This window comes from Eleutherodactylus coqui, chromosome 12 (assembly GCF_035609145.1).
Source record: "Eleutherodactylus coqui strain aEleCoq1 chromosome 12, aEleCoq1.hap1, whole genome shotgun sequence".
Classification (NCBI taxonomy): domain Eukaryota; kingdom Metazoa; phylum Chordata; class Amphibia; order Anura; family Eleutherodactylidae; genus Eleutherodactylus; species Eleutherodactylus coqui.
In genome coordinates, this window is record NC_089848.1 from 92,698,652 (window position 1) to 92,720,576 (window position 21,925).

Here is a 21,925-nt window from a genome sequence, read left to right on the forward strand (position 1 = left end):
TGACACACAGGACGGAAGCAGAAGCAATCAACTTGACCAGAAACACCTTCATACTAAGAGTATAACTGGCAACCTCTGAGAGGAGGAGCCAGAATCAAAACGTACAAACTAAAGCTCATTGGCCAACTGGCATACACACCTCCCAGCCAACCAGTCTATCCACATACCAGCAAAGAAGCGTCCCCGTCAGCATCCAGCACCAAAATGACACTGACCATGTGCATCCTAGTATGCATGTGCCACAACCAACATAATAAAAAACCAATATGCCGGCCCCCTCGATCACATGACCACATCCAGGTGGCTCCGAGTTTACATCACCGAAGTAAAAGACTACAAAACGTAACATATACACAAGGCTGCTAATGGATGACAGAGGGAGCCCCTGTCAACTGCTTATATGCCTCGGTCACTATAGACCTCATCCTATAAGGGGTTAAATGGCCCCAGCTCTTCTTAGCACATGCATATATGGTGGCCTAGAATAAGGCCCTTTTGTGTCCATCGCGAAAACGCATATGACGATTATAGAAAACTCCTACTAGTACATAATTTATAACAGATACCGCGCTATTCATCATTCTGTATGTCAATGTTTCTCTTTCAGACGATGGGAACCAAGGACATGATAGCTCTGTGCTCAGATTTCAAGGATAAGCATGACAGCGTATGCATTTTTGGAACTGGGGATTTTGGTCGATCACTTGGCTCCAAGCTGTTGCAAAGTGGATATTCTGTGATATTTGGAAGTCGTAATCCGGGTGATTCCAGATTGCTACCCAGAATGGCTGAGGTGCTAAATCATGTAGAAGCAGCAGAAAAATGTTCGGTTATCATCGTGGCGATACAAAGGGACCATTATGATTTTCTAAAGGAGTTCGAAGAAGTTCTGGAGGGTAAAATACTGGTGGATGTCAGCAATAACCTCAAAATAAACCAATACCCTGACTCTAACGCCGAGTACCTTGCCCAGATTGTACCCTCAGCAACAGTTGTCAAAGCATTTAATACAGTCTCCGCATGGGCTCTGCAATCTGGAAGCCTGGATGCCAGTAGACAGGTAACCTTAACATCAATATTCATAAGTTGGTCACATAGTATATAGAGGAACATGGCTGTTTCTTCTAGAAACAGCACCACACCTGTCCATAGGTCGTGTCTGGTATTGCAACTTTTTCAATGTGAATGGAACTGAGCAGCAACAACCTCTGGACAGGTATGGAGCATTGTTTGGAACAAAGCAGCCATGTTTTTCTTATCACACACCATGCTTTTAACTATAAGTATATATGAGCGAACTGAACATGTAGAACCCGAATTCGGGTCAAACTTTCATAAAAATTCTGTGTGGCTAGAACCCAAACCTCAGGCGGTTCATTTCTTCTAAACTGCAGGACTATAAAACAAGCACTGGACTCTGTCAGTGGTTAGCACTGTCATCTTGCAATGCTAGGGTTGTAGGTTCAAATTTGACCAAGGAGTACATCTGCAGGGAATAGGAAACCTCCAGGCAGATATTGTCTATGGTCAAATTTGCACCTAGGATTACAGCACTAACCACTGAACCACCATACTCCTTCTTTCCTCTCTGGAAGAGAAGAAACGTGAAGAGAACATAAAAACTCCATGCAGATGTTGTCCTTGGTCAAATTTGAACCTAGGGCTCTAGTGCTGCAAGGCAACAATGCTAACCACTGAGCCACCCAGGCTTCTTTTTTCTTTTCCAGAGGAGAACAAGAAACTTCTCCTCTTCCTCGAACTTTTTAACAAAATGAGGTGAACCAGCTGAACTGAACTTTGGAAAAGTTTGCTCCTCTCTAATCATAAGTCTACAAGTATACCCAGAAGAGTACATTTTACATGGTTAACCTGAAGCTTCATCTTTGCCTAAGAATGGCTCCATAGTCATCAAATGTAAAATGTTACGTATTTATAATGTATCTTTGATGTAACTTCTTACATTTATTTTTCATTACTTACACTATGCAATGTAAAACATATCTTGCTTCCCATGGACACCATTAACAAGTCAGGTGGGAAACCTATTGTGTGAAACTCATGTCTCTGATACAAATTTCCAATTTTTCAGGATAGAAATATATTTTTAAAATATCAGATGTTGACTGCCTGCAGCCACCACTAGGGGGAGCTCAGGAGTTTGTTGTAAACTGTGTTATTATTTAGTTTATTGAATAAACAGCATACAGTAAGCAAGACATCTGCTCTCACTAGGGCCTCACTTATCTGCTCCCCTTACCTACATCATTTCCAGCACTCAACCTCCTATGCCCGGTAGGTACGGTGTTCTTACACTAGGACACACCAACATCTGACAAATCGACACTACTCTTCTCGGGGTTGTCACATACTATACTGCTTTCTCACTCTAATCCCAGTATTTTGCTGCAATGTGATCATAGATCATGAACGTAAGGCCGCTTTCACACTGGCAACAAATTTGCAGGATTTTCTCACAATGCGGCAGTGCTACAAATTGCATGTATGTGAAGCCCATGCTTTCCAATGGGTTTCTTCACATTAACGATGTTTAGTAGGCTGCTACATTGCAAGAAAAAAAAATCACAGCATGCTGAATATTGCTGCGATTTGCAATATTTTGTAGCCCATGTTTCCCTATGGAGCCTTCCTTTGTGTTGCATTGTATTGCACGAAATCATGTTTTTTGTGCGGTGTGATGCAACTTTAACAGTAGGTAGTCTTACTGTTTCCCTTAAAATAAGCCCTTGGTGCATTTAACCCATTAAGGATTAGGCACCGTAAATTTACGTTGACTGGTCCTGGGCTTAAAGCACTGCCGATAGTAAAATTACGGCGGAGCTTTAAGCCTCCTGGCTCTGCAATCAATCAGAGGCAGGAACGGGTTATCAGCTGTAAGTAACAGCTGATAACTTGGAGAAGAAGGCAGGAGGGGTTTCTAACCCTTCCTGCCTTCTGCTTCCCAGAGTACACAGTGCTGAATGAGTGCTGTGTACTCGAAAGTAAAAGTACAGTGTAACTGTCATGTGACTGCCGGGGTTCCCTGCTACAGCAGAGCTGGAGGGTTATACTAGACCCTGGCCAGCTCTGCCAGTGACTAATGTCACTACAGGGGTTGCTTTCCCCTTAACTTAGGCTCCTATGGATGCCCCAGCTACAGTGGGAAAGTGTCAAATAAAAATAAAAAATTTATGTCCCCCAGAGGTCTTATTCATGGGGACATAGATAGTAAAAAAACATAATTACACACATAAGTAAAACAAAATTACAGAATAAAACAACAATATATACAAATCAAAACCATACATACTATATATCGAAATGTCTGAAACAAATAGAGGAACCCATTCCTATACTTTATTTTAGCATAAATGTACTAAATAAAAAAATAACTATAAATGTTTAAAAAATAGAGATGAGCGAACGCGTTCGTCCGAGCTTGATATTCGTGCGAATATTAGGGTGTTCGGGATGTTCGTTATTCGTGACGAACACCATGCGGTGTTCTGGTTACTTTCACTTCCTTCCCTGAGACGTTAGCGCGCTTTTCTGGCCAATTGAAAGACAGGGAAGGCATTACAACTTCCCCCTGCAACGTTTAAGCCCTATACCACCCCCCTGCTGTGAGTGGCTGGCGAGATCAGGTGTTCGCCTAATATAAAAGTCGGCCCCTCCCGCGGCTCGCCTCAGATGCGGTGTGAGTTAGATGAGGGACAGTGCTGTTTGTACCGGAGCTGCTGTAGGGAAAGAATTGGTAGTTAGTGTAGGCTTCAAGACCCCCAAAGGTCCTTATTAGGGCCACTGATAGCTGTGTGTTGGCTGCTGTTAGCAGTGGGATTTTTTTTTCTTCTCAAAATCGGCTCTGCAGAGCGTTGCACCTGGCATTAGGGACAGAAGTGCTGCATAGGCAGGGAGAGTGTTAGGAGTGAGTGTAGCCTTCAAGAACCTCAACGGTCCTTTCTAGGGCCATATTTATCCGTGTGCAGTACTGTCCAGGCTGCTGTTAGCTGTGCTGCATTTTTTTTGGGCTTCTCAAAATCGCCTCTGCAGAGCATTCCACCCTCCATTGATACTGCAGGGAAAGAATTGTATAGGCAGGGCCACAACACAGTTATTATTCATAGAATATACGCAGTGCTGCCTGTTGGTGGGAAAAAACTGAAAAGAAATCTATTTGTCCAGCCTGTGTCCGTCCTTACGCCTGTGGAGACGTGTGAGCTGCGTGAAAAACATTGCTAAATCATACGCAGCCAGCTACGCTTTACTGCTGGGTTCGCCATTTGCTTTCCTTAATTGGGAAAAAAAATACCTGCTCTCCAAGAGTTATAATAACTCTGCTACCCTCACGTTCTGTGACACATAAGCAGGGACACAGCACAGTTATTAAACTTCTCAGGTTCATTGAATATACGCAGTGCTGCCTGTTGGTGGGAAAAAACTGAAAACAAATCTATTTGTCCTGCCTCTGTCCGTCCTTACGCCTGTGGAGACGTGTGAGCTGCGTGAAAAACATTGCTAAATCATACGCACCCAGCTACGCTTTACTGCTGGGTTCGCCATTTGCTTTCCTTAATTGGGAAAAAAAATACCTGCTCTCCAAGAGTTATAATAACTCTGCTACCCTCACGTTCTGTGACACATAAGCAGGGACACAGCACAGTTATTAAACTTCTCAGGTTCATTGAATATACGCAGTGCTGCCTGTTGGTGGGAAAAAACTGAAAACAAATCTATTTGTCCAGCCTCTGTCCGTCCTTACGCCTGTGGAGACGTGTGAGCTGCGTGAAAAACATTGCTAAATCATACGCACCCAGCTACGCTTTACTGCTGGGTTCGCCATTTGCTTTCCTTAATTGGGAAAAAAATACCTGCTCTGCCAGAGTTATAATAACTCTGCTACCCTCACGTTCTGTGACACATAAGCAGGGACACAGCACAGTTATTAAACTTAGATAATTCATTCACTAGAGGCAGTGGGGCCTTTCGTTTTCCAAAAAGGGCAAAAATTATATTTGGCCTGCAGTCTTGCGCCAATTTATTTCCTGCCTGTGAAATCAAATCACTGGTAATACAGCATGCTGAGGGGTAGGGGTAGGCCTAGAGGACGTGGACGCGGCCGAGGACGCGGAGGGCCAAGTCAGGGTGTGGGCACAGGCCAAGCTCCTGATCCAGGTGTGTCGCAGCCGACTGCTGCGCGATTAGGAGAGAGGCACGTTTCTGGCGTCCCCACATTCATCGCCCAATTAATGGGTCCACGCGGGAGACGGTTATTAGAAAATGAGCAGTGTGAGCAGGTCCTGTCCTGGATGGCAGAAAGTGCTTCGAGCAACCTATCGTCTACCCGCAGTTCTGCGCCGTCCACTGCTGCCAATCCGAATCCTCTGTCTGCTGCTCCTCCTTCCTCCCAGCCTCCTCACTCCACTACAATGACACCTGCTCAGGAGCGGGAACACTCCCAGGAACTGTTCTCGGGCCCCTGCTTAGATTGGGCAGCAGCGGTTCCTCTCCCACCAGAGGAGTTTATCGTCACTGATGCCCAACCATTCGAAAGTTCCCGGGGTCCGGGGGAAGAGGCTGGGGACTTCCGCCAACTGTCTCAACAACTTTCTGTGGGTGAGGAGGACGATGACGATCAGACACAGTTGTCTTGCAGTGAGGTAGTAGTAAGGGCAGTAAGTCCGAGGGAGCAGCGCACAGAGGATTCGGAGGAAGAGCAGCAGGACGATGAGGTGACTGACCCCACCTGGTGTGCAACGCTTACTCAGGAGGACAGGTCTTCAGAGGGGGAGTCAAGGGCATCAGCAGGGCAGGTTGCAAGAGGCAGTGCAGTGGCCAGGGGTAGAGGCAGGGCCAGACCGAATAATCCACCAAGTGTTTCCCAAAGCGCCCCCTCGCGCCATGCCACCCTGCGGAGGCCGAGGTGCTCTAAGGTCTGGCAGTTTTTCACAGAGACGCCTGACGACCGACGAACAGTGGTGTGCAACCTTTGTCGCGCAAAGCTCAGCCGGGGAGCCAACACCAACAGCCTCACCACCACCACCATGCGCAGACATATGATGGCCAAGCACCCCGCAAGGTGGGACAAAGGCCGTTCACCGCCTCCGGTTTGCACCCCTGCCTCTCCCCCTGTGCCCCAACCTGCCACTGAGATGCAACCCCCCTCTCAGGACACAGGCACTACCGCCTCATGGCCTGCACCCACACCCTCATCTCCGCTGTCCTCGGCCCCATCCAGCAGTGTAGTTCAGCGCACCGTTCAGCCGTCGCTTGCGCAAGTGTTCGAGCGCAAGCGCAAGTACGCCGCCACGCACCCGCACGCTCAAACGTTAACCGTCCGCATCGCAAAATTCATCAGCCTTGAGATGCTGCCGTATAGGGTTGTGGAAACGGAGTCCTTCAAAAGTATCATGGAGGCGGCGGCCCCGCGCTACTCAGTTCCCAGTCGCCACTACTTTTCCCGATGTGCCGTCCCAGCCCTGCACGACCACGTCTCCCGCAACATTGTGCGCGCCCTCACCAACGCGGTTACTGCCACGGTCCACTTAACTACGGACACGTGGACAAGCACAGGCGGGCAGGGCCACTACATCTCCCTGACGGCACATTGGGTGAATTTAGTGGAGGCTGGGACAGAGTCAGAGCCTGGGACCGCTCACGTCCTACCCACCCCCAGAATTGCGGGCCCCAGCTCGGTGGTGGTATCTGCGGAGGTGTATGCTTCCTCCACTAAAGCACCCTCCTCCTCCTCCTCCTCCTCTGTCTCACAATCAAGATGTGTTAGCAGCAGCATGTCGCCAGCAGTCGGTGTCGCGCGGTGTGGCAGCACAGCGGTGGGCAAGCGTCAGCAGGCCGTGCTGAAACTACTCAGCTTAGGCGATAAGAGGCACACGGCCCACGAACTGCTGCAGGGTCTGACACAGCAGACCGACCGCTGGCTTGCGCCGCTGAGCCTCCAACCGGGCATGGTCGTGTGTGACAACGGCCGTAACCTGGTGGCGGCTCTGCAGCTCGGCAGCCTCACGCACGTGCCATGCCTGGCCCACGTCTTTAATTTGGTGGTTCAGCGGTTTCTGAAAAGCTACCCACGCTTGTCAGACCTGCTCGTAAAGGCGCGCCGGCTCTGCGCACATTTCCGCAAGTCCCACACGGACGCTGCCACCCTGCGCACCCTGCAACATCACTTTAAGCTGCCAGTGCACCGACTGCTGTGCGACGTGCCCACACGGTGGAACTCTACGCTCCACATGTTGGCCAGGCTCTATGAACAGCGTAGAGCTATAGTCGAATACCAACTCCAACATGGGCGGCGCAGTGGGAGTCAGCCTCCTCAATTCCTTTCAGAAGAGTGGGCCTGGTTGGCAGACATCTGCCATGTCCTTGGTAATTTTGAGGAGTCTACCCAGGTGGTGAGCGGCGATGCTACAATCATTAGCGTCACCATTCCTCTGCTATGCATCTTGAGAAATTCCCTGCAAACCATAAAGGCAGCTGCTTTGCGCTCGGAAACGGGGGCGGGGGAAGACAGTATGCCGCTGGATAGTCAGGGCACCCTCCTGTCTATTTCTCAGCGCGTACAGGAGGAGGAGGAGGAGCATGAGGAGGATGAGGAGGAGGGGGAAGAGACAGCTTGGCCCGCTGCTGACGGTACACCGGCTGATTGCCTGTCATCCTTTCAGCGTGTATGGCCTGAGGAGGAGGAGGAGGAGGAGGATCCTGAAAGTGATCTTCCTAGTGAAGACAGCCATGTGTTGCGTACAGGTACCCTGGCACACATGGCTGACTTCATGTTAGGATGCCTTTCTCGTGACCCTCGCGTTGCACGCATTCTGGCCACTACGGATTACCGGGTGTACACACTGCTCGATCCACGGTATAAGGAGAACCTGCCCACTCTGATTCCCGAAGAGGAAAGGGGTTCGAGAGTGTTGCTATACCACAGGACCCTTGCGGACAAGCTGATGGTAAAATTCCCAGCCGACAGCGCTAGTGGCAGAAGGCGCAGTTCCGAGGGCCATGTTGCAGGGGATGTGCGTAGATCGAGCAGCATGTACATCCCAGGCAGTGCAACAGTCTTTAAGGGCCTGGCCAGCTTTATGGCTCCCCACCAAGACTGTGTCACCGCTCCCCAGTCACGGCTGAGTCGGCGGGAGCACTGCAAAAGGATGGTGAGGGAGTACGTAGCGGATCGCACGACCATCCTTGGTGACGCCTCTGCCCCCTACAACTACTGGGTGTCGAAGCTGGACACATGGCCTGAACTAGCCCTGTATGCCCTTGAGGTGCTTGCTTGTCCTGCGGCTAGCGTGTTGTCGGAGAGGGTGTTTAGTGCGGCTGGGGGAATCATCACAGATAAGCGTAGCCGCTTGTCAACCGACAGTGCCGACAGGCTAACACTCATCAAGATGAACAAAGGCTGGATTTCGCCAGACTTCTGTTCTCCACCAGCGGACAGCAGCGATACGTAAGCAATACGTAGGCTGCACCCGCGGATGGAAGCTACGTTCTCTCTCACCATCCAAAACGGGGACATTTCTGCTTCATCAATCTGTGTCTAATATTCCTCCTCCTCCTCCTCCTGCTCCTCCTCCTGAAACCTCACGTAATCACGCTGAACGGGCAATTTTTCTTAGGGCCACAAGGCTCACTCAAATTATTTTTCTGAACAATTTTTATAAGTTTCAATGCGCTTAAAAGCATTGGAACTTTAACTTGAACCAATTTTTCGTTACACTGGGCTGCCTCCAGGCCTAGTTACCACTTAAGCCACATTAACCAAAGCGATTAATGGGTTTCACCTGCCCTCTTGGCTGGCCATGGCCAATTTTTGGGATGTACATTAGTACTGTTGATACAGCAATTTTTGTGGGCCCTCGCCTACAGTGTAATCAAATTAATTTTTAGCCCACCTGCATTACAGCTGACGTTACCTCAGCTGTGTTGGGCAATGCAATGGGATATTTTTGTGTACCGCCGGTGGGTTCCAGGGAGCCACCCATGCTGTAGGTGCACACTGAGTTTTTAATACTTCTGTACACTTCTAAAGAACCCGTCTGACTGGGGCATGCAGTGTGGGCCGAAGCCCACCTGTATTACGCACGACATTACTACCTCAGCTGTGTTGGGCAATGCAATGGGATATTTCTATGTACCGCCGGTGGCTTCCTGGCACCCACCCAGGCAGTGGGTCCACAGGGAGTTAAACCTACATGTGTCCACTTGTAAAGAACCCCAGTCTGACTGGGGCATGCAGTGTGGGCCGAAGCCCACCTGCATTACGCACGACATTACTACCTCAGCTGTGTTGGGCAATGCAATGGGATATTTTTGTGTACCGCCGGTGGGTTCCAGGGAGCCACCCATGCTGTAGGTGCACACTGAGTTTTTAATACTTCTGTACACTTCTAAAGAACCCGTCTGACTGGGGCATGCAGTGTGGGCCGAAGCCCACCTGTATTACGCACGACATTACTACCTCAGCTGTGTTGGGCAATGCAATGGGATATTTCTATGTACCGCCGGTGGCTTCCTGGCACCCACCCAGGCAGTGGGTCCACAGGGAGTTAAACCTACATGTGTCCACTTGTAAAGAACCCCAGTCTGACTGGGGCATGCAGTGTGGGCCGAAGCCCACCTGCATTACGCACGACATTACTACCTCAGCTGTGTTGGGCAATGCAATGGGATATTTCTGTGTACCGCCGGTGGCTTCCTGGCACCCACCCAGGCAGTGGGTCCACAGGGAGTTAAACCTACATGTGTCCACTTGTAAAGAACCCCAGTCTGACTGGGGCATGCAGTGTGGGCCGAAGCCCACCTGCATTAACCCTTTCCAGTCCACTGTGTGACCTGTGAAGACATTAGGGTTTAAGGCTGTACAGCTCCGTTGTTGGTAGACGTCCGTCGGGGTTCTCTTACTGTATATTGCCAGCCTCTCTGCTGTCGGAGCCTATCCTACGTGTCAGCTCATGCAGTACTGGCTTTAGCCAGCATATAGCGCCGTTGTATAACAGCAGAAAAAGAGTAAGCCCCCTAGGAAAACCATATACAAATTGGATTGGAAAGGGTTAAGCACAACATTACTACCTCAGCTGTGTTGGGCAATGCAATGGGATATTTCTATGTACCGCCGGTGGCTTCCTGGCACCCACCCATGCTGTAGGTGCACACGGAGTTTTTACTACATCTGTACACTTATAAAGAACCCCAGTCAGACTGGGGCATGCAGTGTGGGCCGAAGCCCACCTGCATTAAGCACGACATTACTACCTCAGCTGTGTTGGGCAATGCAATGGGATATTTCTGTGTACCGCCAGTGGGTTCCAGGGAGCCACCCATGCTGTGGGTCGACAGGGACTTCACAATAGGGAGTTGTACCTGCCTGTGTCTATGAATTAAAAAGCCCGGTCTGACTGGGGCATGCAGACACCTTGACAGAATGAATAGTGTGTGGCACATAGGTTCCCCATTGCTATGCCCACGTGTGCAGCTCCTGATGGCGGTGGCACAGGATTCTATTTCTCATTGCTTCTGTACAGCATTGTGGGCTATCGCTCCGCCACTTTTAAAGAGGGTCGCTGCCTAGCCGTGCCAACCTCTGCAGTGTGTGCCTGCGGTCCCTCGTCATGGCAGACGCAATTCTAAATAGACATGAGCGTGGTGTGGCATGAGGGCAGCTGAAGGCTGCGCAGGGACACTTTGGTGTGCGCTGTGGGGGGGAGGGGGGGCGGTTGGGCAGCATGTAACCCAGGAGAAGTGTCAGTGGAGTGTCATGCAGGCAGTGATTGTGCTTTGTTGGAGGTAGTGTGGTGCTTAGCAAAGGTATGCCATGCTAATGAGGGCTTTTCAGAAGTAAAAGTTGTTGGGAGGGGGGGGGGCCCACTCTTGCCGGTATTGTGGCTTAATAGTGGGACCTGGGAACTTGAGATGCAGCCCAACATGTAGCCCCTCGCCTGCCCTATCCGTCACTGTGTCATTCCCATCACTTTCCTGAATTGCCCAGATTTTCACACATGAAAACCTTAGCGAGCATCGGCGAAATACAAAAATGTTCTGGTCGCCCATTGACTTCAATGGGGTTCGTTGTTCGAAACGAACCCTCGAGCATCACGGGAAGTTCGTTACGAATAACGAACACCCGAACATTTTGGTGTTCGCTCATCTCTATTAAAAAATCATTTTTTTTTTTAGCATTTTACCCCCAATAAAACTAAAAAACGGGAAAAAAAGTCAGTGAAAAAGATATTTTAAAAATCGCCCTATATGTCAATGCAGTAAAAATAACTTTGGTAGCTAAAGGAAACAAAATGGGGCAGTAAAACTGCCACATGGGTAAAATCCTGTGTACAAAACACCTTGGTCCTTAAGGGGTTAAAAAACACATAAACACCATACATTACCTAACAGGCACTGTCCACTCCACCGCAGGTCTCCTTCTAAAACTCTGCTGTGGCAAAACCGCAAGATTTCCGTCTGGATTCCGCTCTGTGAAAACCCAGCCTATGAGGGCCAAATATTACTCCCAGACCATAACCACATAATACCACCATAGTGTTGCTTAAAAAAACACTCTAAGAAACCAATATTACCCTCCTTACAGTGGCCATATAGCAGTATGTACTGGATCTACACAGGCACTTTGCAAACCATATAAATGATTACAGTACCATTATATCCAGTGATCACAAGTGAAGTCCTCTCTGACTGGAGTCATTCACTTCCCCTTTTTCTTCATCTGGCCGAGACCGCTATGATGATTCTCCAAGCCTTGTCTTGCAGGCGTTGATACAGACATCTTTGACTCCTCAATTTTCTCGCCAAATGAATGACAGGCGAGAGCTGCCTGTGATTGGCTGAGCGCCTCAGCCAATCACAATCAGCTCTTTCAGCAGGTGGAGATTTAAAATCCCCGCCTTCTGATAGATCAGCACTACAGAGCTAAGGACAGCGTGGAGAAGACGCGGCTGAGCCCGGCAGCTGAAGGGAGGTGAGTATCTTTTTTTTGTTTGTTTTTTACACAATTTTTCATGGTTTTTCAGGGAAGGGCATCAGGCACCTAGAAAAATGCTTGAGTCTCCCATTGACTTCAATGGGGTTCGTTACTCGAGCCGAGCTCTCAAGCATTACAAAAAGCTCGGCTCGAGTAACGAGCACCCGATCATTTTGGTGCTTGCTCATCTCTAAAAATAACCGAAAACCAACGCCAACCAAAACTGTCGCCGTATGCACCCTGTAATCCAAAACCATACATATTATATATCAAAACGTCCGAAACAAAACGAGGAACCCGTTCCCATACTTTATTTTAGTGTAAATATACTAATTAAAGAAAAATAACTATAAATTTTTTAAAAAATGATTTTTTTAGCTTTTTACCCCCAATAAAACTAGAAAACTTTAAAAAAGTCAGTGAAAAAGATATTTAACAAATAGGCCTATATGTCACAGAAAAAAAAAACAGAGCAAAAATAATGTTGATAGCTAAAGGAAAAAATAGGGCAGTAAAACCCCCACATGGGTAAAATCCCTAAAAAGTGTCTGGTCCTTAAGGTACAAAACAGCCTGGTCCTTAAAGGATTACACAGTTCTTGTTCAGTCCCTCGCATTCACTTATATAGGGACTGAACGATTCTCGTTTGAACGAGCCAACAGTGCATCTACCTGTCTAGAGAGGCTGCACGGGAGCGAGCAAGCTAGTAGTGACGTCACTCGGCTCGTCTAAAAGGATCCTTAAAGTGATTTTCCGACTTTGAAAGAAAAAATGTAACGTCTATCATGTGATAAAACAACAAAAGAAACCACAGTCTCCCGCGGTGCTCCTGGCCTGTACTGACAGCCAAAGCAAGGTGACCACTGCAGGCTATCAGAGGCTGCAGCATCACTGGTCCGAACTCCTGGCATCATGGCGCCCAGGATGTGATTGCTGATGCCAGGAGAACGGGCGGTGACACTGCAGCCTCTGATCGACTAGAGTGGTCACCTGACATCCGCTGTCAGACCAGAAGTGCCACCGGAGCACTTTCTCGGGGAAAGAAGACATGCAATGACTTCTTTTGTTATTTAATCCAATGGGTAGCTGTTAAAAACAAATGTTTTTCAAATTCAGGCAACTGCTTTAAGCCTTTCCAATCCACTGTCTGACCTCTGAAGACATTATTATTTAAGGCTGTATAGCTCCGATGTTGGAAGACATCCGTTGGGGTTCTCTTACTGTATATTGTCAGCCTCTCTGCTGTTGGAGCCTATCCAACGTGTCACTTCATGCAGTACTGGCTTTAGCCAGCAGATAGCGCCGTTGTATAACGGCAGAAAAAGAGTAAGCCCCCTAGGAAAACCAGGATACAAATTGGATTGGAAAGGGTTAAACTCTGCTGCATCTGTACTTGTGAAGCTCAGGGCAACTATCTATGAAGAAATTGGGTTGTGATGCATAGCATTCATCGTCTGTTACCCTTCTTAGGGTTAATGAACACTTATATTGACTTGTATAGTTTCCATTGCAGGTCTTTGTTTGCTCAGACGACAATAAGGCCAAACAGCAGATAATGGACATTGTCCGTGCCATTGGGTTAACACCACAAGACAAGGGATGTCTAGTAGCGGCCAAGGAAATAGAAGACTATCCACTGCAGCTGTTTCCGATGTGGAGACTCCCCATATGGACCTGTGGCGGTCTGACCGTGTTGGTCTTTCTGTATTGCGTCATAGTTGACATCGCCTACAACGCTGTAAAGGGAAATGACGTCTCAGTCCAGCTGATGATCACCATTCCGAACAGGGTCTTCCCCATCGTCTCTCTGATGCTGTTGGCTTTGTGTTATCTTCCCGGGGTCTTTGCTGCTATCATTCAGCTATGCAGAGGGACTAAGTACAGCCGATTTCCCAACTGGCTAGATGGATGGATGCTATGCAGGAAGCAGCTGGGGCTGGTGGCTTTGTCTTATGCTTTTCTCCATGCAATTTATACTCTTGTTATTCCAATTCGATACAGCGTGAGGCACCGGGCAGACATGAGTATACTCAACCAGGTAATGGATTCCTATGTAGAGGCGAGCGTTATTACATATACACTGGGGTACTGTGGGCAAAACATGTTTAGCATAGAGAAAAACTTAAGGGGCATGTGTCACCAGAAAAATACCTACGGTATTATATAAATCACATTTTTGTGTTGAACATGGTTTTGAAGAATATCTGGTGACTTTTTGGGGGGAGGGGGGTCACAATCTATATTTAAAAAGAACCCTAAAATCCTGAGTTTTTCACACTGACGACAGATCCTAATACTGTTCTGCCAATTCCTGATCTGTAGAGAAAAGTTTGCAGCAGTCATCCTACCTTGGTCAGGAAAAGGGTACCGTTTCTCCTTAAGGCTCTTTCCCACGAGCGTAGGCGTTTTTACATGCGCTCGCCGGCGCTGTAAAAATGCATGAATGGGAGCACAAATCTAAAGTTACACACACAGCACATTATACTCACAGCTCTACTACAACCATCCTGATTGCCATACATTACACACACAGCTTTACTACACCCATAGTGATTCCCACACATTACATACTCAGCTCTGCTACACCCATACTGATTCCCACACATTACACACACAGCTCTACTACATCCCTCCTGATTCCCACACATTACACACACAGATCTACTACACCCATACTGATTCCCACACATTTCAAACACAGCTCTACTACACCCATACTGATTCCCACAAATTACACACACAGCTTTACTACATCCATCTTGATCCCAGACATTACACACACCTCTACTACATCCATGCTGACCTGACACATTACACACTCAGCACATTATACACACAGCTCAACTACATCCATTCTGACTTCACACATGACACACATAGCTCTGCAACATTCTGATTCACACGCACCTCTGCTACATGGTACATTCATTATGATCCCCATACATCACACACACAGCTCTACTACATCCATCCTGACCCTACACATTACACACAGCACATGACACACGCATCTCTGCTACATCCTGATTCACACACATCACATACACACAGCTCCGCTACATCCACATTCATGCTGATTTCCACATATCACCAGACTCCTGGATACAGTAATAATGTATTGTATCCCCCCCCCCCCCCGGTCAAGCGATCCCTGACTCCACCCACACAGGTGATTACATGACGGTGACGTCATTACAGGTTCTTGTGGCTGTTGTCGGCTTATCCGGTATACAGTACTTTCTACCAAACTGCACAGTGGCTCCTCCCACAGCAGTGATGTCAGCGCAGGTCCTTCAGCCTACCGGCGACAGTAGGTCAGTGTCTTCTGTCCGGACAGCTGAGTTGTAACGGATTAGTTGTATTCTCATTTTCTTTCTTTTTGTCCTCCCCTTTTCAAGAGCCTTAACTGTGTTGCTCTTCTGTCGGTCAGGCTCTGTGTTTTACATATGTTGTAGAACCTTCGATGACATCACCAGGGCGTGAAGCATCAGACGCACTCACATACATACTAACTGACAAGTGGTCATTAGTAGTTTGATAAACCCTGTATGTTCTTTGAAATGAGGCATGTTAAGCGAAACACATAACATGCTAGTAAGATGTAATCCATTCTACTGATAGAGTGTCCAAATACTTTTGGTAGGATAGTGTGGATAGATAGACAGATAGATAGATAGATAGATAGATAGATAGATAGATAGATAGATAGATAGATAGATAGATAGATAGATAGATAGATAGATAGATAGATATGAGATAGATAGATAGATAGATAGATAGATAGATAGATAGATAGATAGATAGATAGATAGATAGATAGATAGATAGATAGATTTTCCATGTGCCTTGCTCCATATAATCATTTTTCTCCTACTTTTATTAGATAAGGCAGAATATAACCAGGACTTTAGAGAAGCCCCTGGCCTGGAGAAGTGACACCTATTTAGCGCTAGGAATCTTGGGATTTTTCTTCTATGTTGTCCTGGGAATAACATCCCTACCGTCTGTCAGCAATGCAGTCAACTGGAGAGAATTTAGGTTTGTCCAGGTATGTTCTTCCGTTTGCTATATCCAATGTTCTGTCCAAAGTTTTAAAAAAAACATCTCTTCTATACATAGAAACAAATGCCAAAGATATGTGTATCCACTGCTAATGTACAAGATATTTCCTAATGATGCAAATAACTATCATACCCTATACTGATCACGACTTATATACTCCAAAAAGGTTTGGTACGGTGTTAGCCAGTAGAGCAAATGTGATTATTCTCAGTAAGAGAAACCAAGTAATCTTGTAGATATGATACCTTTTAATGGCTAACAAAAATACATGATGTTATAGCTAGCTTTCCAACCTAATTAGGGCTCTTCCTCAGATTATGCCTGAGGAAGAGCCTTAAGTAGGTTGGAAAGCTCGCTATAACATCATATATTTTTGTTAGCCATTAAAAGGTATCATATCTACAAGATTACTTGGTTGTGCAGGGCATAACACAGTGAAAGACCTGTGACAAGTGGAAGCAGCTTTCCCAACAGATCAGCAACAGTTCCCATGGGAAGATACAGCAGGGACAAGAAGAAGGGGGATAATGGGGCGCTGGACAGAAGACACAGGGACGTGAGACAACTAGTTCAACGGCCATGTGTTTCAGCGCCGTACTGGCACCTTCATCTAGCCTTTATTACGAAACAACTAACATAGCAGAAATATACAGCCCCTACGTACTTGACCGAACATAGGTCTAATATAGCCAATAATCATGCTCTGCTCAGTGTATCACATTTTACGTTGGCACATAACTCCGATTTTAGGCACATTTCCATTACTGCTATTGAATTGTTCCTTTCAAATGTGCATAATAGATATTTACAGTAAAAACAACACCTACTGGATCTTCAAATTACATACATTAATAGTGTGAATGAGTGCATGGAGGCAGGGCTCAGAAAAATGTATATAAAATATATAAATATTTTGTTCTTTTTTTTATTTGTATCCTCTTTCCTCCCCCTCCTCATGACATAGCAAAATCAATTCAGCCTGTATGTTTCACTATGTTCATTTTTCAATAACATTGATGGTTATACATTGTAGAGGTGCACTACAGAAAAGGGCCTGCAGGGGGCAACAGACAGGCATTCTGGTGCCTGAGAAAAGCAAAAACGCCCACAGGTGTGGTCAGGAGGTGTATTCCTGCTACAGTCAGGGGAGATGTTGGCTGAGAGAGCCAAAGAGACAGCTCAGTTGAGCTTGGAGGGCTGCTAGCCCCAGGGTCTAGTGCAGACCAGGAAGGCAGGAGGTTGACAGGGGACTTTATGTCTGACAGCCTGAGGTGGAACACCACCTAGCATGGACCTGAGCATCATGCGTGGTGCAGAATTGCATGTGTTATATGGACTTTTTCCTGTTGCTGTTGCATCGTGTGTGCTGTACAAGCAATAAAGACTGCAGTGAGTTTATGCGTGTCGTTGCCGCCCCTCCCCTGGAGGACATTCTCACAACATATATTGCATTTTATGCTGCAATTAATGGCTTTATGGTTATAGGGTGTCTGGACTCGAACGTAAGTGCAAAAATGCACACAATGGCGCAACTTTTTGTGCTGTGAAGATTGCAGTATCTGCGCTTTTTACTCTATTTTTTGCACTACCGGAGACCATTTACATGCTGTGTCATGATATGAGGCTGTGCAGCCTTAATTAGTCCCCAGTGTGTTAATTTCCCTGTGTAGTTCATTCAGCAATTCGCAGGTAGCTGGTGTGCATTAATGCATTCCCCCATAGACTCCTAAGGTGCCTTTGCAAATGCGCCCCTAAATAGAGCACGCTGTGGGTTTTTTTTGCATGTGTAGTGCCCAGAAGTTAATGTGTGGAAACTTCTGGATGTTTCTGAATGGTCTATGTAGTCTTGTGTTTCTGTGTATTGTCAATGTGTTTCATGTGAGTGAATATGATGTGTATTGCATAGCTGCAGCACTGAGAGGGTTACACTCTTGGTTACGTCTGGAAAAGTATCTCTTTGTGTGTCATGTGACCTTGTTTTATATATGTGGATGCAAGGTGCATGAGTGTGGGTTTTTTTGGTCTTTGCTTGTCTGAGGGTCTTTTAGTTGGACATGAGAAAAGTTGGTCTGCACACAGGCACCTTCAGTCTGTGTGTAGTGAATACGGAAGAGGCTGAGAGGATAGCGAACAAGTGGTTTGGACCCCTTATTCTTCCCCCTCCTAGAAGATTAAGGTTGCCTGTGCACGGTCGAGCGGAATATAGCTAACGATATTCTACTGTGGGGGAGCAGGGTGGAGAAATGGCAGGTCTCTGCAGTAAACCTATCTGATAGAAAGGCTCACCGCGGAGAATCGCGGCAAATCGCAGCATGCCGCGATTTGAATCCCGCGAGCAGAGAATTGCTATGAGTCACCACTCGTGGACGTCGGGCTGCGCTTTCCATAGTTAAGTCTATGGAAAGCGTTCACTGAGTTACCCGCGGACGGATTATCACTACGGATAACGCAGTGACATATCGCTCATGGACAGGAGGCCTACGCAAGAGCAAGAATCCGCAACTAGTGCGAGTTCCCACTGTGCAGTGCTGGGTGCGTTCCTCAGTGGGTGTGTACCGGTAGAAAGTCGGTGAGTGTTTGTGAGATGGTGACCGTGAACAGAGAAAACACAGATAACTTGGCCTGTGTAAGTCACTCTGTCCTCCCGTGTTTCCTCCCTGTTGCACCACATGTTCTCCTGCATTGAGTATCCTGCCAGTGGATGTCAATTGTTGACTGTGTTGCACTGTATTTCAAGTTGTGTTTAAGTAAATGGCTTTACTGACCGTTCCCGATTTTGCCGTTAAACTTCAACCCTGCATGTGGACTTTTATTCTGACATCGAGTAGTCACCACGGAGAACGGAACGTTGGCGTCACCTGTGACAAACAACCAAGGTAAACCATACAAGGTTAACCCCCCTTTAATAGCCTGCTCTCAGCTCATTGGATGTGTCCCTGGTTACCCTCCGGGTGGGAGACGGTAGAGCCACTGTGACAAGGTCTACATCTAAACCCCGCTGTCTCCTAGGCTGGGGCTCGCTCCTTGGAAGCTGCACATGCGCTGAATGCAAACACTGGGTTCTATTCTCTGCATACTGCGCATGCAAACACACTTGTGTGAAGAAGCCTCTAGTCATGTTTTTATCTCCAGCCAGCCAATCCCCTGGATCTCAGACCCCTGTTTGTTGCATGCCTCTGTTGGCCCCTCTTTAGGGGGGAGGTACTGTTTGGGGTGGGCTGCTGGGGTCTGTTGTTCTGCATGGGTTTGCAGCAGTGCGGCCCCGTGGATGGGGGTTGGTTGGGCTGGCTGAGTGTGGATTTCTCTGGTCACTTGGTCCCCCAGGTCTGCTGCTTATGTATGCTGGGTCCTCTGCTGGGGGCTGCTGGGCTTTTCCTCTGTTTTCGGTGTGTTTGATTTGGGCAGTATCGTGTAACTGTGCGTCTGTGGCAGTCCCAGGCGTGAGGTGTGGACAGTCCCATTTGAGGTGCATGGTGTGCTGTGTTTTGTGCGGGTCCCTGGCGTGTTGGTGTGAGCTGTGTTCAGTCCTGCTGTGTTTTGTTTGTCGTCTAGGTCTATGTGGGTTCCAGAGTGGGGCCGTCCCTGATGTTACCATTGCAGACGTGTTTCCTGGAATAGATTGTCTCGTTGGAGTAGGGACCCGCAAGACAATGAGGACCCTTGAAGTGGGATCGCAGGCTTAAGCATCTCGGCCAAAATACTAACCAATACATTGTATCTATTTACATCTGTTTATGCGTGCGGGCATGCTTGGTCGTATTTGGGCATTTGTTAGTCTTGATTTATGTCTGTTTCTTAGCTATGTCCGCTGTTTTTGAGTTATGCCAGTGTTTGCCAGTTCATGAGTGTGAATGATATAACACATTGTTTCCCGCATCTCTTAGCATATTGTGTGTGAATTTGTGCACCCCCACTGATTTCTATGAGGACTTTGGGTGTGAACATGCACAGGAAACTAGAGCATGCTGCAAGACTCAAGAGCACAAACTATCACGACATGACATTTGTCGTGTGATCGGTCAAAGACCCCTGTTGCAACATTAGCCGCTCTACCTGCGGTTTTTAAAAGATTTTGCTGTCATTTGTCAAGCTACTAATGGCCACTTGTCATTGAGTATGTGAGTGCTTCTCATGCTCCACCGTTGGTGACACCATCATTCAGCCTCCGGGTGACATAATTGAAGGTCCTACAACATATATTAAACACAGAGCCTGACACAACACAATTAGGGCTCTTGAAAAGAGGAGGACAAAAGTAACACAATAAGAATACAACTGTGTGACATTACTGCTGTGGGAGGAGCCAAGCTGTGTTTGCCTCTTGTGGGAATCAAGATGCATGTAGTAGAGCTTTGTGTATGATGTGTGGGGATCATAATGGATGTACCATGTAGCACAGCTGCATGTGTGATGTGCCACCAGAAACACTGATACTATAATTTCCTAATAATTACTAGTCTAGTAATAAAGGCCAAATGAATGTGCCGATACTGGTGTGCTTGTGCCTTCAGTCCAGCGTGCCGGTATCACCCTTCTTCTTGTCTCTGCTGCACCATTGGAATTTGTCAATGTTTCCAAAGCCAGTTACACCCTGTAACGGCTATCTGACTAGATACATAAATCTACATTAGCTTTGCATTATGGTCTGCAAAACAGGGACGAAATACGAAGATGAAATATCCTTATCTGAAAGCTGCCTACGAGAAAATGGTTTTCTTTATTTTTCAGTCAAAACTTGGATATCTGACCCTGGTGCTCTGCACAGGACATGCAATGGTCTTTGGCTGGAACAGATTCCTCCTACTGGATAGATACAGATGGTATATGCCTCCTGTATACACGCTTTCCCTGGTCATCCCATGCATTGTCCTCATTCTGAAGCTGATTCTAATCATCCCATGCATTGATAACAAGATTACAAAAATCCGTCAAGGCTGGGAGAGACCTTCAAGCAATAAATCAGGAGCAAAGATAAAGACTTATGATGTTGCGCTCTAATGTTATTTCTCACACATGGACTGGATAATTGGTGAACTGAAAGTCAAATCCATATAGTCACTCAGTTTAGAAATTACATTCTCACTGTAAATAACCGCCACAAGGGTGCGCTCACTGCAGACTAGTGCATACAGATCACAATGTACTCAATAATATATCCATCTAATGGCAGCAGAAGGTGTCTGTCCTACATTTGTATTAGAATTCTATGGCTGTGCGAACAGAACAATGGGATTTGGAGATTTATATCAGAAAAAAACATCACTGGCACAGAATTTTAGCCCGATTTTTAAGCTTCTCTTTATTAAAGACAGTTCAATAAAATGCATCTATGTTAAAAAAAAAGGCATTGAGTTATTTCTTCTGTAAAAGCATAAACTAAGGCTTCCATCACACGGCCGCGAAAATCATGCGAGATTTGTGCAATGCGAGATGCACAAATTTTGCACAAATATAAACCCCATTCATTTGAAAGTGGTCATACACATGAGCGATTTTATTTTTTTAAATTTTTTTCTCCTTCATCACGGCATGGGAAAAAATTGCGGCATGTCCTACCTTTGGGCGTTCCCTCAGAATGCCTTGCATTGCCCATTTTTTTCGTATTGCACTGCGTGCTAGGTGCATGCAAGTGCAATACGATGCCAGGTGTAAACTCCACTGTAGCTGTGGTAGAGGATCGCTACTTCCCTGAAGTGATGCGATGCCTGCAGCGCTTATCTTCTGTCCATGAGCCGGGCAGCTGAGTAGATACCGAATGGACCCCTATTTTTAGTCAGTGGGGTCCGTTAGGCGGCGTTTGGTTCTATTGTGAGTGTTCTTTTTTCTAATTTTGTATCTATTTTTTTTACCATCTGTGTTCCTCATGACGTCATATAAGAC

At 46.9% G+C, this 21,925-nt stretch overlaps 1 protein-coding gene across 5 annotated transcripts in view; it reads left to right on the forward strand.

The window, feature by feature from the left end:
- The window catches only part of LOC136587205 (metalloreductase STEAP4-like), a 34,520-nt gene extending 13,160 nt beyond the window's left edge, over nt 1-21,360 (forward strand). For all 5 annotated transcript variants that reach the window (XM_066585749.1, XM_066585753.1, XM_066585754.1 and 2 more), the window contains 4 exons: nt 608-1,060; nt 13,497-14,021; nt 15,867-16,031; nt 20,774-21,360. In XM_066585749.1, coding sequence (XP_066441846.1) covers nt 611-1,060; nt 13,497-14,021; nt 15,867-16,031; nt 20,774-21,043 — 1,410 coding nt within the window. In that variant the 5' untranslated portion in view covers nt 608-610 and the 3' untranslated portion in view covers nt 21,044-21,360. The remainder of the gene's footprint in view (nt 1-607; nt 1,061-13,496; nt 14,022-15,866; nt 16,032-20,773) is intronic.
- Nucleotides 21,361-21,925: the final 565 nt, after the last annotated feature.